The following is a 15,744-nucleotide window of genomic DNA, read 5'->3' on the forward strand; positions in this document are numbered from 1 at the left end:
CATTCTGAGCCCCAGAATTTGAAATACTACCTTCTATTTTCTTATATGATCTACTAAGTATACCCCCCCCCCCCCCCCCAAAAAAAACCCCCCCAAAACAAAATCATATAATACTTAGCACTTTTCAGCTTTTTAGTCTGCAAGAGTAACTTCCAGCATAAAATAAAATGGGTATGTCAGGCAAGAGAAGGAGGGAAACTGAGGAAATATAAAAGCCTGACCCGAGTTCGTCGGCAGGTCCAAACTTGTAGGGTGGGGGATAAAAAAGAAATACTGTACGTGACTTACCACCTTTTGCCCTGTGAGTAAGAGCAACTCAGTATAATAAAATGCCTTTTGAAAATCCATATGCCTGCTAAAGGCCAATAACACTGGCAATACAAGGAAAAACAGCCGGGGAGAAAGAAAAATGCAGTGATCTCTTAACAGCAATCTCCTTTGCTGTCAGCTTCGCATAACCCTCCATCTCACCCTTATTCACAGACAAACTGTGAAAAAAAACTGTGCAACTGCATTAAAAAGAAAAATCCTCCGACCACAGAAAATGCTCCATCTTGTGTATATATATTAGCTCATGAACCCTGTGATGCCTGAGAGGAGGTCTTTGTAGAGCATGGAAAAAGACACAGTGTGACTGCTGTGGCTCCAACGCGCTGATGGAGACACACACACACACACACACACACACACACGGTAAACTAACTATCATTGTCACCTTGTTTAACGTATCACCGCTCCATCTATCAAAGCCGCAACAGACAGGTTAGGTTCACTGGAAGCACCTCAAAGCATGCTTCAGATATTTATGTGTGGCACTCTAGGAAAATGAAGCCATCTCACTAAACATATATCTAGTGGAGTTGACACTGCTGTAACTGTAAGGACTTTAAACGGAGAGTTGCTAGTGCGCTTATCTTGCCCACACAGCCCCCAGTAGGCTGGCTTATTATATAATTAAGGATTTTTTTTTCCAGTTGAAATGGCAATCCTCATTTCCTGTAACTGGTGATTTTTATTGGAGTGCAGCTCACCCCTCTCTCAGTGAAAGTAATTTTTTGATGTAGAGGCTGCAGTGGTTTGTGCATTTAGCCAAAAGAACGCCAGACTCCACTGTAACGCATTTTTCTGTTATTATCTGGAATATACATCCTTTTTTCATAAAGACAAAAAAAAAAAAAAGATTGGAGAGAAAATGATCAATCTTGTGTTTGTAACAGATACGATCAGTTATTTAAAGAATTCATATCTTTAAATCTAATTTTCTGCCCTTTGAAGGGAGGAAGCTTTTAATCGGTTCTGTTCGTTTGTCTGTCTGCTCGTTAGCAATCTAGCGTCCAAAGTTTTCAAGATATCATTTTCTAATGTTGTGGGACGGTAGATACCAATAACAGCTCAAGCTGGTTCAATTTTAATGAAAATTGGTTTAAGGTTAAGGTCACACTAAATGTAAACTTTTCTTTTTTTTTTTTTAAAACCCTTTATATTACCCACAATTTTTTTATGGATCGTCTTCAAATTTTAGAACAGTATACTAGGCCTCAGAGGGCATGAGTACCTAGGTTGGCTAAGCATTTGACCTTGACCTTCATTGTTAGCACCAAGGTCAAAGTTGACCTTGAAATAAAATTTCAAGAAACCATATTGAATAATATATCTCATGAAAAAGCATGGAGAGAGATTTTTATTATTTTTTTATTATAATTTTTTTTTTTTACGTCCTGCAACGATGCACTTGGTGGGAGTTGCCATCTCCGGATGTTTTTGTATACTTGTGTAATTTATAAGTCAATTACATTTTTGTCAAACATTCTGATTTAATTTTATCTCCTTCAAAACACCCACAATTAAATGTCTCTGAATTTCACATAGGCTCAAGGTTGGCTGCAGATTCCAAGTCTATTCCACAGACAACGCCCACGTGCTACGACGCAATTAAGCTACGCTGACTCACTCAGGATTTGAACGTGCCCTCTCAGGTGAGACAAGCTTCAGCTTCAACAACTCAACGAATATTTCAGGGCCATGCGTGCAGCAGAGACATATTCATTAGGTGCTGCTAAAGAGCTGAGGCAACATGACTTTTGACCTAAACACCTCTTTACTCTTTACTTAACTGCTCCAAATCGCCTATCAAATACTATAAATCAGCACGTCACTTAGCCTCACAATCGACAGACAAGGGCGATTGATGTGTACTTGCAGCGATGGGAAGAAATCAGCTCTTTCCCTCTCCTATATAGATGTTTATCCCATCAAACAGTCCACGCTGCTTAGCAAATCTATAAGAAGAAAAGTGTTTTCTCAAACAGTTAGTGCTGATGTTGCTGCCTCATGTGTACAAGCATTATCACAAAAGCCTCCAACAATTCCTTTACAACCCCACAAAGTCACATCTCTGTAATTTGTTGTCTTTAAAAGGCTCGTCTTGTGCATTTTTTTGTCTGCTAGCTGTACTAAAGGTTACACAGACAGCCTGTAGTAAATGCCAACATCTGCCGGGGGCAGCTGGCCAACACTTTAACCATTAGGGGGAAAAATCTTGCCCGCACTCATGACCTCAGCCCAAAAAGACTGACAGGACAAATCGCTTTGCTTTCTATATGTATATTTGTCTTTTTTTTTTTTTTTTTTAAAACAGTTATACTGTTGGGTGGAAAGACAGCCAGAGTAGTGGTTGATTGGATGATTATACACTGGGTTCCCATGATCTCATGACGATATTCCACTAAGCAGGAATTTAATGAAAGAAACACTGTCTGTAAAAACACAGTCAAAAGACCGCCATCACCATGACACACATTTGACATAAACACTTTTATTTTAAAAGTCAGCATATATTAAAAATTCCTGTCTGCTCTCAAACAAAAAATATCAGGTTGAAATTCTATTTAATTTATCTGCATAAAGCTCGCAGTTACTGAAATCGCAACATGAACTCCATTTGACTTAGTCTCATCCCTTGCTTTTTAACAGCTATGATTACATAAGAGAGAAGATCAGAAAAAAAGCACAGAAGAAGAAAATGTGCTTGTGTTGCGGAGTAATGGCTGTATTATGCAAAAAAAAAGTTGTCTATTAAGTGTTCAACACTGTACAGCATTTCTACCAATTTCACACACTAATAATACGGCAATCACTCTTACACTAAAGGGCTTGACTGAAAAAAAATGGCACTCACTCCCACACTTGCTCTCTCCTTTGCTGTTCCAAATTAACATAAACCTGAGCTCTGTCAGAGTGGCCAGTGTACTCTCAGACATCATCAGTAGTTATTTGGTTCACATGCAAATGAAGGATTACATTCTGTATATGTCGACCCCCTTATGTGCAAGCAGGGGCTGGAACATAACTTCACAAAGGAACAAAAGATCTACATTAAAAACTGGAGGAAAAAAAAGGAGGAAGAACATGCAATACTACTTTGTCAGCAAGACATTTTTTAATCATCATTTTTCAAAGGGATTTTTTTTCCTCAACAAAAGTAAGAGAAAATATGTATATGTGTATAAAAAAGATTAGATCATCTGCATGGAAAAATGTCATGAATCAAACTGAAAAGTCCAAAATGTGGATGAGATAGATGCTCAGATACAAACCTGGGTTCTTAAATTGATCCGGGCTGTGTAGGTGCTGTAGGGGGGAGTTGCAGGCGGAGGTGGCATGCTCACTGTGCAGCATCTGAGCCGCTTGGGGCCCCAGGGAGCCATAGTCAGCAAAGGAGCAGGGCCCCCCCCTCTGGTCACTGGGCGCAGAGTAAAACCCATAATCGGGGAGGCCTGGGAGATACAGTATAGGGTGGGGAGGGGGAGGGGAGGGGACTCCATCATTGTGGAAATCAACTTGTTCATTGTCATAGTCAAAGTGTCCAGATTGATAAGCATAGCTCGATGGTGCTTTACACCATTTTAAGGTCACATCCTTATATTTTGTCTGCTTTAGTTGGCCCTCCCTGCCCTCCCTCCCCAGCAGCTCCTGCCATGTGGCCAGACCCCCTGGCATATGGTCCGTGTTTGCTATGTTCAGCTATATTGTATATACACTAACTTGAAAATAATGGACGTATAAAATAATTCCATGAAAGGATATAATTAAAAACTGCTCATTAACTTAATTGAAATGGACCAAAAGCAATAAATACAAAATACACAGTAAGGCCACAGCTTTGCATAACTGACCTGTCCCAGTGTTTGTTTGCAAGCATTAATGAGTGAGCTAAAAAAATAAATTAAAAAAAATCTAAGAATCAGGTCAAAGCAGGTCAATACATTTCTCATTTCAAACCGACAGTTCTTACTTGACGTACCTGGAGGAAGCTTTTGTCATTTAAATGAAAAGAAACACAGAGCGCACTGATCGATAATTAATTTAAACCCCTCGTTTTTTTTTGGACCAATAAAAACTGATAAGCTTTTTATGTGAATGAGATACAGACACGTTCATGTTTATTGATGATAAGAATTCTCAAGTGTACTAAGTACTCTGAGCACGTCTTAGATTGGCCTCTTCGAATTCTTTCTTTGACACAGATGGTGGATTATCAACAGTTTAGAAAATGTCATTCAGCAATAAGTCGTGCTGACATTTATTGCTTGTTCTCTTAATCTGTGGCAAGCTGCTCATATAAAGAGTGCAATTAAAAGAAACTGCTCCTTCTCACACCTCTTTGATAAGAGAGTTAATCTACTCAGGGACTGAGATTGGTGACACCGGCTTTTCCATGCTGGGTTTCCCCTGCTGTGTGTTTGTTTTTTTTATTTGGGTCCTGGAGCGAATAGCCATTCAAAGCCACTTCACCTCTACCCATTCAGAGTGAGACAGTCCACTTCTGCCAAATGGAAAGTAAGCACCAGCCATGTTTCTCCCCGCCAATGCTTTTTAGCACTCTGATCTCACCACTTGTGGGCTGTCTGCCCACTCATCAAATTATAGGCTCCAAATAGGGCAGGCTTCCCACGTACGTCACATAAAGCCTGACACATTGAACAAAGCTCAAGAAGCAATCATTCCATTTACTTCACTTAGAAAAATGTCACTGAAAATTGATTGGCCTTGCTAATGAGGAAAAGCTGGATCAATGGAATAATTATAATGGGGAAAAAACATTGACAATAGCACAAACCACGTTATTAGGGATTCATAAGGAATCCATTCCAAATATATCACCAGTTTAAAACGGTGCAAACTCGCCTTGTGAGTGTACAATAAAAAAAAAGTCACTTTCATACGATATAAAACCGACAATAAAGGCAGCTGAAAATGAACCATATTGTAATCAGTGTGATCTTGTGAAGTAGCAGCATTAGGAAGGTGTAGATGACATGCACACTCTCGAGTAGGTGATTTGCTGGATTTAGGTTGATAATTACTGTTATTATTGTTTAGACAAAACTGACATTAAACTACGGTATTAGGGCTACTGAAGCAAAAATAGTATTAAAAGCAATCAGCTGAAGTGGGTGCATCTTTAAACCTGTGGTCAGGGTTGACATGAAAAATAACGAGAAGCCTTTAATTTGAGGTGAGGTTCCAACCCAGTGAGACCCTTTGTGTCTTTCTAAACAACTTTCCTACTTACCCAGAAAACTAAAGTTTTATGTGAACAGAAGACTTTTTTTGCTCACTGGGAAGAAAATTTGTTCAAACGTGACAACTGCAACCACCAGTTGCAGCCAGAGGTCTTAAAATGATGTTGGATGATACTCAAAGAAGCTCACGACAACAATAAATGGAAAACTGCAACACAACAGGCCAAAAAACATACAACAATCAACTGGGTTGAGGATCAGATGCAGATCCATACAGTTTATCATTCATTAAAAAAAGAAGAAGAAAAAACCCAAACACATGCCAAGGACAATAAACACCAATCTTATGCAATTTAGCCTTTAAAAGTATCAATTACCACAAACTGGGCAGGGCTCGGTTAGAGAAAAATAAGGGAATAAGGCGCTGCAAATACTGGCAAATAAAATCTGAAACATTTAGAGCTCGAGGTTGGTGAGGGAGGCTCAGGTAGGAAACTGGCTTTGTTTGGCACAGGAGCACAACAGAGACACAAACATGCAGGCCCACACTCGCAAAGCCATATATTTTCATCAGTGGCTATCTGATCTGTTATGCAGGACGAGAATGGGCAGAGTGTGCCCACAGCTGCATGAGTATCACCGATCATATCGCTGTGCCTCAGACCGTCCCACTATTAATATTCACACAATCTATCCAGAACAATGGGCCTTTCTTGGACTCCTTTTTTCCACTGGCCACTAATTGGATGTAATTACTCATCTACAAAACAAATGAGCGTGTTGAGGTTGCCTTGGAGACTATATCAGGGGACCCAGCAGTGCGAATCGTTCGCAGGGCTTCATTTATACTGATAATTATCTCCCCTGCCCCCACCCTCCTTCCCTTCTGCCCTCAGTGACCAAAACCGGCTGTGAGGCGATAGAGAGGGGAGTGTCTTGCAGTCATCTGTTACTGACATCATTGGGGTGGCTCTCTTTAAGTGGATAAATGCCCTGTTCTCAGTCCCACTTTGCCAGGTGACTGCCTTTAAGGAGGAATCACAAACCTTGAAAGTAGTCTTCTTTTTTTTCCCACAAGTTGGAAAATAAAAGAACCCCATAATCAGACTGATGATAAAATATGGCCTCGTGGGTCTTCAGGATGTGAAAAGGTTTACCAGGAGTCTTTGTCGAGTTTGGGATCATTCTCATTTTAAAACCAGAGGAAAACACTTTGTCCACATCTTCTACTGTGCAAGGGTTCGCTAAAAGGCCTCTGTTTGGAATTCTGATCGTCACCAAAATATTGACTTTTCATGTGCAAGAAGCTTTGAATATACATGAACATATCTGTTATTTACGCAGTCAACAAATACCAGGCATCGGGGAATATAAAAATCTATCACCAAGTTCTGCAAATAGAAATTTTCATGCAGCCACTCCTCCCTTTCCCTTGCGGCACCAGCAAGATTCCTCGGTGGCCATCAAACCACATCACTCTGCAGAAGATGTCAATAAACCTGACATGCTGCTTCTCAAATTAGCTTTGAATTTTAGAGCTACCATAATTAGCTTTTCCATTTTCACCAATGTCATTTAAAAATAGCGTGAAAGAAACTAACAGCTCTTTTGCTGTCTAGCCTTGCTTTCACTTTCCATTTGAAATAATCTTTTCTGAATGAATGGCTGAGTAATTAACAGCACTAGACACCCTTTTCAGAGAGCACAGACATTTCATAAATAATACATATTTAATGTCTTGTCATTTTGTGTTCAGAGAAGCTTGGCTAATGAATTTTAACAGATGATTTCTTCTTGCATTTACTCACCCATACTGAGGCCTCTGTTTTCTTTACTTTTCATTTTATGCCTGCTCTTGCCTTTTCTTGCCACTCGTTCCCGTAACGGGCAAACTCAACAGAGATATGGATTTACCTTGGGGAACGACTTGTGGAAAGTGCCAAGCGCCAAGAGAAAGTGTGAGCGCAGAATCACGGGCAAAACAATGTGCAACAGAGAAAGAAATCCGCTTGCAATAATTTGCAGCAGCAAAGCCCAGACAGGCCATGCTAAATGATTTTAATGCAGATTTTAACCTGTGAGGGATCGGGTCTGGTTGGGACTGAGAAAGGGCGCTCGGTTATCGACAGTCGGCGCAGATTATCCCATCGTGAGCAGCCCCAGAGCTGACAGCGCTGGCCTTTTGGCTAAACACATTTTTTTCAAACATGTCTGGTCAGGCTTAAGTGGTCTGAAGAAATCTAAGACTCTCTGTGAGTGAAATCTGAGCGCGATGCTGGCTACGTCTAATGGTCATTTAGACACAGAGGGAAGAATATATGAATAAATCAAAGAGGAACCGACTCTTAGAGCAATGCTTACTCAGAGATTGTACGTTAATGGGTTGCTAAATCTCACATCCATTTATTTCACGTGTTATTGTTAGGGTGGAAAAGACTGTAGATGCTACTTTTGTCTGCTCCCTCGTTCACAAAGGACCATCACAGCAGGGTCGCATGTCTGAGTTTGCAGTTTTACTCCGGATGCCCTTACCAACACAACTCTAAGGGGATTTTTGTCTCTGACTGGAAGTAAACCAGCAACCTTTCATTTGCACATGAACATGTAAACCACTACAGTATGTAGCCACACAGTGTGGAGAAAACTATGCGCTTCTTTTTGCAAAGTAAGCATTCTGCAGTGTTCTGCAATAACCACATAATGCACTATCGTATCGAACACATACTATATTTCTAAGCTGAAGTCACAGAACTGACAGCAAAATACCTTCCTAGCATTAAGTTTTCTTTGAAGAGTGTGTTATGTATGCAGCCCCTGGAGGGCAGAGCGGTGATGTCCCCGAAGGCCTGTGCCTGTAACCTCAGAGCATCTGCTCCCCACAGCTGTGAACCACCGCTTTGTGGTGGAGGTGCAAAGGGACGCTTTGCCCTCCCCGATGTGTCAAATCTTTCCCTGGGCCTTAGACAAAAACCCGAGCAGGATGGGCTTGGCATGCCTGCTCATGTTATTTTGCAGCAAATACATGTAAAGTGCTTCTGGCCTCAGAGCTGAGCTCTGCAGATTAGCATCTGGGACAAATGGACCCATGCTCACTAAGAGCCAGACTGATTAAGCCTCGTGCACATAGCCAGTCCTACTCTCCTCTCAGGCACTGCAGAAGATCACAGAGCTTGTTGGGAGGAAATTGATAATAATCTTAACTTGGAAATGACTGTCACTTTTCCTTTCTTTTAATCGCTGGGAAATAAAAGGGGTGGAAGGAGAAGTGAGATGAGAAAACGTGAGATCAGAACAAAGAAGAGGAGCAGCTAACTGAGGGGAGGAATGGGTTTTAAATGATGTGACGACTATCCTAAATCCCAATAAAACTGGCAGGGCCACCTCTGCAATTTATACTGCAGCACAATTTATTCATAGGGCTGGCCACAGCCACTCTATTTCAGTTTCGAGCACCTGAGTCAAGTCAGACATACTGTACATAGCAAGTACCCAGACCTGTAAATGCAGTTAGATGTGCTTTGTGTACACTGCAGGTAGAGCAGAGATCTGAGACTGACATTTGAGCTTCTCAGAAAGCTCAGAGGGACTCAGGAAAACACTCAACCAGAGTACACTGGGACCTTTGAAGTTCCCTGGACTGTCAGAACCATCTGCATCAGTTGCATTTTCTCAGTTTTCATCTGACAGCGCACAGGAGATTTCACATAAGTCTACTTTAAAATGGAGAAAGAGTACCACAATGAGGAGGAAAGAAGACCTTAAAAAGAATGGCTAAATTACTAACTTTCTCCACGTGTTTTATTTGTTAGATATCCATTTATAATATTCAGAGTGATGTTCTCAGCGTGAATTTCAATGGTCAGGTTGTTGTTGACATGTATGTCTAATTTTTACCATTCAGTTCCCCAATAAACTACCTGTCGGTCTCAATAACTGTGGCAACAATGGCTCTTTTTCTCTATTTACTGGTTTGTTCTTCACATACACAGCAGAGGTTAAAGTGTACGTGTTTAAAATACAGGCAAATAAGTAATTTCCTCAATGTTAGCCTTAACATACAGATGCTCAGCCTTTCCAACTGCTACAATACGACTGCCTTTTAAAACCTCCACTGGCACCCAGTCATAGCTTGATACCAGCCTAAAAATCCAAGTATGGACTGGCACCTTTCCACCTCCAGGCAATGGTAAACTCTGTCAAGTAGCCACATCTCTCTGATCTACCTCTCGCCTGAAGCTAGTTTCTCAAACGTCCCCAAAAACACACATCAAGACTACCCCTCAAGCGTTGTTGCACTTGAGAGGTGCAAGATACTACCTGATGGGGATCAGAGTAGCAAAAAAAACCACCTCTTCAAATGCACACCAAACACCAACCTTTTGCAAAAAAACCCATTTGGAATTACACCAATCACCGCTTTTGCTTTTTATTAGCCTGTCTGAGTAGTAACCGTTAACTCTGTGTTTTATTTTCCCCCCCTGCTGACTGGCAGTTTTTATTGCCTGGAAACAGGCAAGAAAGGTAGTGCAGTAGTGTTAAAATATATAGTGCAAAAAAAATAAGATTAAGCAATAAAACACATGGTAATAGATCAAAGAAAAAGTGGCACAGGCCCACTTAGCTGTGTCTATGGTTTCCTGCAGGAAGCAGGCCACTGCCATCCAAAATACACCTTGTCATCAGCAGTGGTCTGTCGCACAGAGAGAGGTCAGCATGCTGTCATTCTGTCTGCTGAGCACTGGGAGTCGGGCGAAAGTGCCCTCTGTCACTGATGGAAAATGTCTTCCTCATTTTCACAACACTCTCTTTGTGTATCGCTGCCAATCTCCAAACAAGCCTCGACCTACACAAAAAGCTTTCCTGTAGCATTCCACTTATATCTCGTGATTATCAAGTGTGCATTTTTACTTTTATTTAAAGCCTGTGGCATCCGGTTCAGGTGAAATATCATCGCCAATTCTTCTCTCCTCCTGGGTCAAAGTCCACAAGCACATATATAATATGTGGTGCTCTATGGAAACTGTAGGTGGAGTCAAAGCACATGGAATCCACATGTACGTCTGCACTAAACGTGGAGAATTTAGCAAAAATGAAAGCAAGAGCATTGCTATTCCTGGACTGACACCCCGGGCCCAGCGTGCTGCAAATTAAATGTTACGACGGGATGGAGATGCAGCAACGTTCCCAGATGACACAAACAGAGAGGAAGGTCAAGTCTAAACAACCTGTGTCCTCTGTTTGGTTTGTGTCTGCGCAGAGAGGAGAGCACTCCATGTATTATTCCACGCTGCGTGTTAATGGCGTCATCTTGAGGACTTCTAATAAATCATTTGTGACTCAAAGCCACGAGATGGAGAGCTGCTCTCGTTGGATCGTCAAGAGGCATTTGTTAAGTTTTTCTCCCGAGAACAGAGCGGATACTAAATGGCAACAATAAAACAGAATACAGCTGTTTTAGATCTGCTGACATTTTATGAGCTCAGTCAAATTATGCTCATATTCCACATTTTGCTGCTGTTATTATTGTTGTTCCATTTTCTGCTTTTCAGACACATTCTGCCATTTTTCTAAAGAGTTCTCCTTAAACTGTCTCGTGGCTGTTTAAGTACTCTAAAACAGGCCCATGATGTCACTGTTTTTCACTCTGACACCCCTCCCCCTTCGCCCCTGTTCATAATCATTTACTTGTCTCCCTTCCATTTGCAGCTGTCAGAATTAAACTGTACATAATAGCTGCCATCACGTCTCTTGCTTCCTGGCTGCTGCTAACCCCAAATCAACATTCCTGCTTCTTAGTGATGTTCATTGCAATTGTTGGTTAAGTTCTTTGTTTTCAAAATACAAAATCAAATAGCTTGATGTGAGAGAAAGAGCATCTGATTGGCTTCCAGTGTTCCCTCTGTTGATTTGAATTAAGTTCAAATGAGAAGAAGAGCGTGAGCTTGCTTGTCTGCTTTCGTGTGTGCGTGCGTGCAGGTAGTGTGCGCCCGTACTGTAGCTGTCAGTGTGCTCATGTGCAATAGTGTGCATTTCACATCACAGCACATGTCATTAAACACCAATTGTCTCCTGACTTTATATCTGTAAGCCACTGCACAAACCAGGCAACATCTGAGTTACAATTAAAACACATTTGCTCCAACAAGCTTCAAATAGTATGTCTGATTAGGAAAGACAGTTTTTCCTCACTGCCTGGAGGCTGTGTGTTCAGTCAGGGGAGCTATTATTGACAGCTATTGAATGATCTACAGTTGTAAGGGTGGGGGAAAAAACAGGATGTCTAAATGAAGCCGACAAGTTGATCAATGCTGTTTAAGACAGAAAGAAACTTGCATCTTGTTTTTTTGGTACAAATCTCTTGGCAGATATTCATCTGCTTGCGAATGGGGTGTGTGCTGTCAGAACGCTTTCCTCGAGTGCGTGTGTACTTAAAGTTGATCTCTACAAGCAGGCAGCTAAAGCACCGACTAATCTTTCCAATTTCCCTATTAAACGTCTGTATTTACAGATATAGAGCAACACAGGATAAGCTGACGTTCGTAAAGAACCGACACAACGGTGATCACAAAGGCACCCGAGGTTCACGGTGCTTTGATGATCAGGTTGTAAGAAAAGTGTCTGGGAGCAAACATGACTGCCATTACTGTACTCCACTGCTTTCTCCTCATTTATTTCTTTTAAGAGACAATCCACCATTAGACCAAATATTACGCAACTTAGTTTAACCTAAATGACAAATATCTGGACGAGGCAAAGGAAAATGTCCATTCGGGTAGTTTAATACTGAGACAAACTGGAAATTCATTACCTAGCTTCATGGGTTACAATATTCTCAATTTTTGAATCTGAAAATATTTATAGACATACTCTGAGAAGAAGATATTAAGGAAAGACTTTTTTATTTGCCCTAAGCTGCTTTAAGATCAGATTTTCTTGCATGTGTAACCATTTCTTATTAATGCTAAAACCCTGAGAGCTTCGAGTACAGATGTTTTAGACCGCGGATCGCCTCTTCATTAAGGTTTTGCTTCAGAAATTTCCTCCTGGGAAGACTTTTACTGTCTCAAAAGTAAACAGAGCTATGTTATCATACATGAGCGGAATTCATATTAAAATTTGTCGTGCTTTGTCATCAGCCCTTAAAAATCTTCCAGATGAGAGAATTGGAATTAAAGCTGCCGGTTCATGTTTTAGAGGGATCTGGAGCGGCTAGGGCTATGTCTGAAAGGATGTGTATGTAGATATTTTGGATTAAATATGTATGTGAGCCTAAATTCAAAATGTTGCCAAGTGTGTTGGGGGCTGAGGGAACTATGTCTATGGGGAGAAGCAGAGCAGGAGAAGTTGAAGAGAGCAGCAGCCACACAGAACATGGACAGAGCGTTTACCTGGCCCTGTGCTCTGTGGGTACGCCAAGTAGCCGCCTCTTCCACGGGCCCCCCTACCTGAGCCACGCGCTGCCGCTACTGCCGCCGCCGCCACCGGTCCATATGCTGTCGCTGGGAAGCCTGCAGGCACATATACACACACATATACACACGCACATCACTTCGTGCACAGAGATGAGTACCTCCCAAAGCTGCAGGAGAATGTTGATACCAGTGCTGAGCTACAGGATAAAACTATAGCTTTCACAGACAGGGGCTCGTGTTAGGTCGACATCTGTCAGCAGTCTCCTACAGAACACAGAGTGAGATTCAAAACCCCGCAGACCTGCTCGATCCACACACACAGAAACAAAACGATAGCCACGAGCAACTCACGGAATAAAACGAGCTGGGAAAAAATAGAGACACATAGGTCAGCTCTGTCAAATCCAACCTGGCACGTGAGAAGGTTGAGATTTTAAACAAATCACCTAGTAACTCAAATAAACAATCTCCAAATTGTTTCGTATACACAACATTTGATTTCTATGTATTCAAAATGTCATGTTTAGCAATATAATCCACATCCTCTTACTGTAAAGACTATATCTTTGGACTCATACAGAAAAATATGCTGATGACGATACATGTAAGAATGAATATATGAAAAATGTATGACTTCAAACTATATAAAGGTACATTTCTGCAAATGTGTAGGACTGTATTCAGCTACAGCACAAACCCGTGTAAGATCTCTGATTACATTAGTGGAAGAATTTGGCTCTGGGGGTGTTTATGTCACATGCTTTGGATGAAAGATTATAGCCACTTCTGAGCTGCATAGACATGGGCATAATGGCCCTACCTCTGGGGACTATCCCTGCATTTTTTTCGGGAGTGCTCCCAATTACAGTGAGTGTCTATGGAATCAGAATAATCCACTGTAATGCAGTCCACATTTTGATTTTTGATTTTTTTTGTCTGGCTATTCAGGTGGAACATATGTAGCAGAGAAAAACATTTCCCACAATCAGACGAAGGCATCTCTTGGATGATTTGTCACTCAGAGATTTCCATCTGTGAGCTTATGTGAAGACTGAAGAAGTCTTTTGTGTTTGTTTATTCTCATGTAAATACTTCACTGATGTAAACATTTATACCCCGACGCTGAGATTCTTTAAGCTCGCCTCTTTAAACCACATCTACAGCATACACTCACTCAGAAATCAGGCAGTTTGTGATACACTAATAAAATCAAGGCTTTAATTCCATGCAAATATAAATCCACTTTTAAAGGGTCTGATTATTCCAACAAATATCAGCCTAATAATCAGACTGTAATTAAGCCAACACAGTATCTGTGAATTGTAATTACATTGTTGGCCTTAATGAACACAGTAGCTAGAGGTGGCTGACAGAGACTAGTCCATGCCCAGGGCTTGGGCTCTCAGCACAGGAATGGCATGTCATTAGTATGGGTGATGAGATTCCTCACTCTGGGCTCAACACCTTCTATGCCTAATCAGCCTCCTAAAATTATCTCCACAGGAAATGCTTTCCTCACTAGCAAAGAAATGATCTCCAAATTCCCTCAATTGGATTTTTTCTTGATTTTTTCCCCCCCCTCCTTTAGTTGATATGTGTGCATGTGTGTTTTTTGTGTGTTCTGGCTATATTCTGGAGACTGTGGTTTAGACATTACAAAATGGCACAAGACACCTCAGAGGATTATTTTTTTTGAATGCTGTAGAGGTGAGAGGAGCACCAGCGGGTGACCTATTTTCCGAGCCAGCCTTGTACTGCTATTCCACGAAGAGGGACTCACACAAAAGACTGATGAGACAGAGGGAGGGATGGGGGGGAGGTGAGAGGGCAGGGTCAGATGAGCTGCAGCCAAAGAGAAAAACACATAGCTTTTCATCAGCCGCCCGAGAAGGAGGTAATTCACAACTCTGTCGACACAATATGACCATGAATGTGCGAGTTGGGTGTGAGGTGCCATCATGCTGCGACTGGTAGGCAGGTGAAGAAGAAAAAGAAATGCCACTTTTCCCCCGACTATCTAACAGCTCAGGAGAGAATAACAGACTGAGGTAGCATGGTGAAAGGAGAAAAAGGACACACAAAAGACAACAAAAAAGGCAACTTAAATCCACCCCGCCTACGCTACTGCAGCCGCAGCACACCTGAAAACGACTCCAAGAGCTAATCTCCGCCTCTTTTCACTAAAACACAAATCGACTCTGAAGCTATGCTAATGACGGCCATGCACCCCTGAATTTCCACTTACAATGTCCCTCATGGTTGATGTGCACAACAGTGCACTCTCCACCTCTTTCTCTCTCGCTCCCTTTTTCCTAAGTGCTGAATCTATCTTCCCCTCACTGCCATTGTCATGACACCCCCAATAGACCCACTGGCTTGGAAGTTAGTTGCGGGCAAAGTTGTGGTGAGAGATTAACTTTGCAGGATTAGGTGGGTTAATTAATAGATGGCTGCTGCTCATTGTTTTGTGCTCACGCTGTAAGAAGCCACCCAAGAGAAGCGCTGCAGCATTAAATCAATTTCATGGCCCTTTTATTACTGAGGAGATAAAGCCAATATTTAGCTTTCTATTCTTCACAATTATTGGGCCCCTGCTTTGCCACTTGAGTGGCTGCGCTTGGCTGGGGACAAGGACACATCTGTTTATGAGCTGTGGAGGCCCGGGGGCCTTGGTGTCCGGACTCCAGGGAACTGTCCTCAGCTTTCGCTCCTCACAGAAATTCAGCCTTCCTCGAGAATGCTTCGTCGAGAAGGAAGAAAGATTAGACCTAAAGAAAGATGAGGACTTTCAAAACTGCCAGACGCTG

The 15,744-nt window shown here is 41.7% G+C and overlaps 1 protein-coding gene across 12 annotated transcripts in view; it reads right to left on the minus strand.

The window, feature by feature from the left end:
• msi2b (musashi RNA-binding protein 2b) overlaps positions 1–15,744 on the minus strand; it is a 269,399-nt gene that overhangs the window by 5,924 nt on the left and 247,731 nt on the right. For 4 of the 12 annotated variants that reach the window (XM_026182715.1, XM_026182712.1, XM_026182713.1 and 1 more), the window contains exons 11-12: positions 12,914–13,033; positions 3,597–3,776 (exon numbers count right to left, since the gene is read on the minus strand). The exons of 1 other annotated variant lie outside the window; for it this stretch is intronic. In XM_026182715.1, coding sequence (XP_026038500.1) covers positions 3,597–3,776; positions 12,914–13,033 — 300 coding nt within the window. The remainder of the gene's footprint in view (positions 1–3,596; positions 3,777–12,913; positions 13,034–15,744) is intronic. 7 more of the 12 variants (XM_026182716.1, XM_026182717.1, XM_026182723.1 and 4 more) reach the window with 4 other exon arrangements.

The sequence above is a fragment of the Astatotilapia calliptera genome, chromosome 10 (assembly GCF_900246225.1).
Source record: "Astatotilapia calliptera chromosome 10, fAstCal1.2, whole genome shotgun sequence".
Lineage (NCBI taxonomy): Eukaryota > Metazoa > Chordata > Actinopteri > Cichliformes > Cichlidae > Astatotilapia > Astatotilapia calliptera.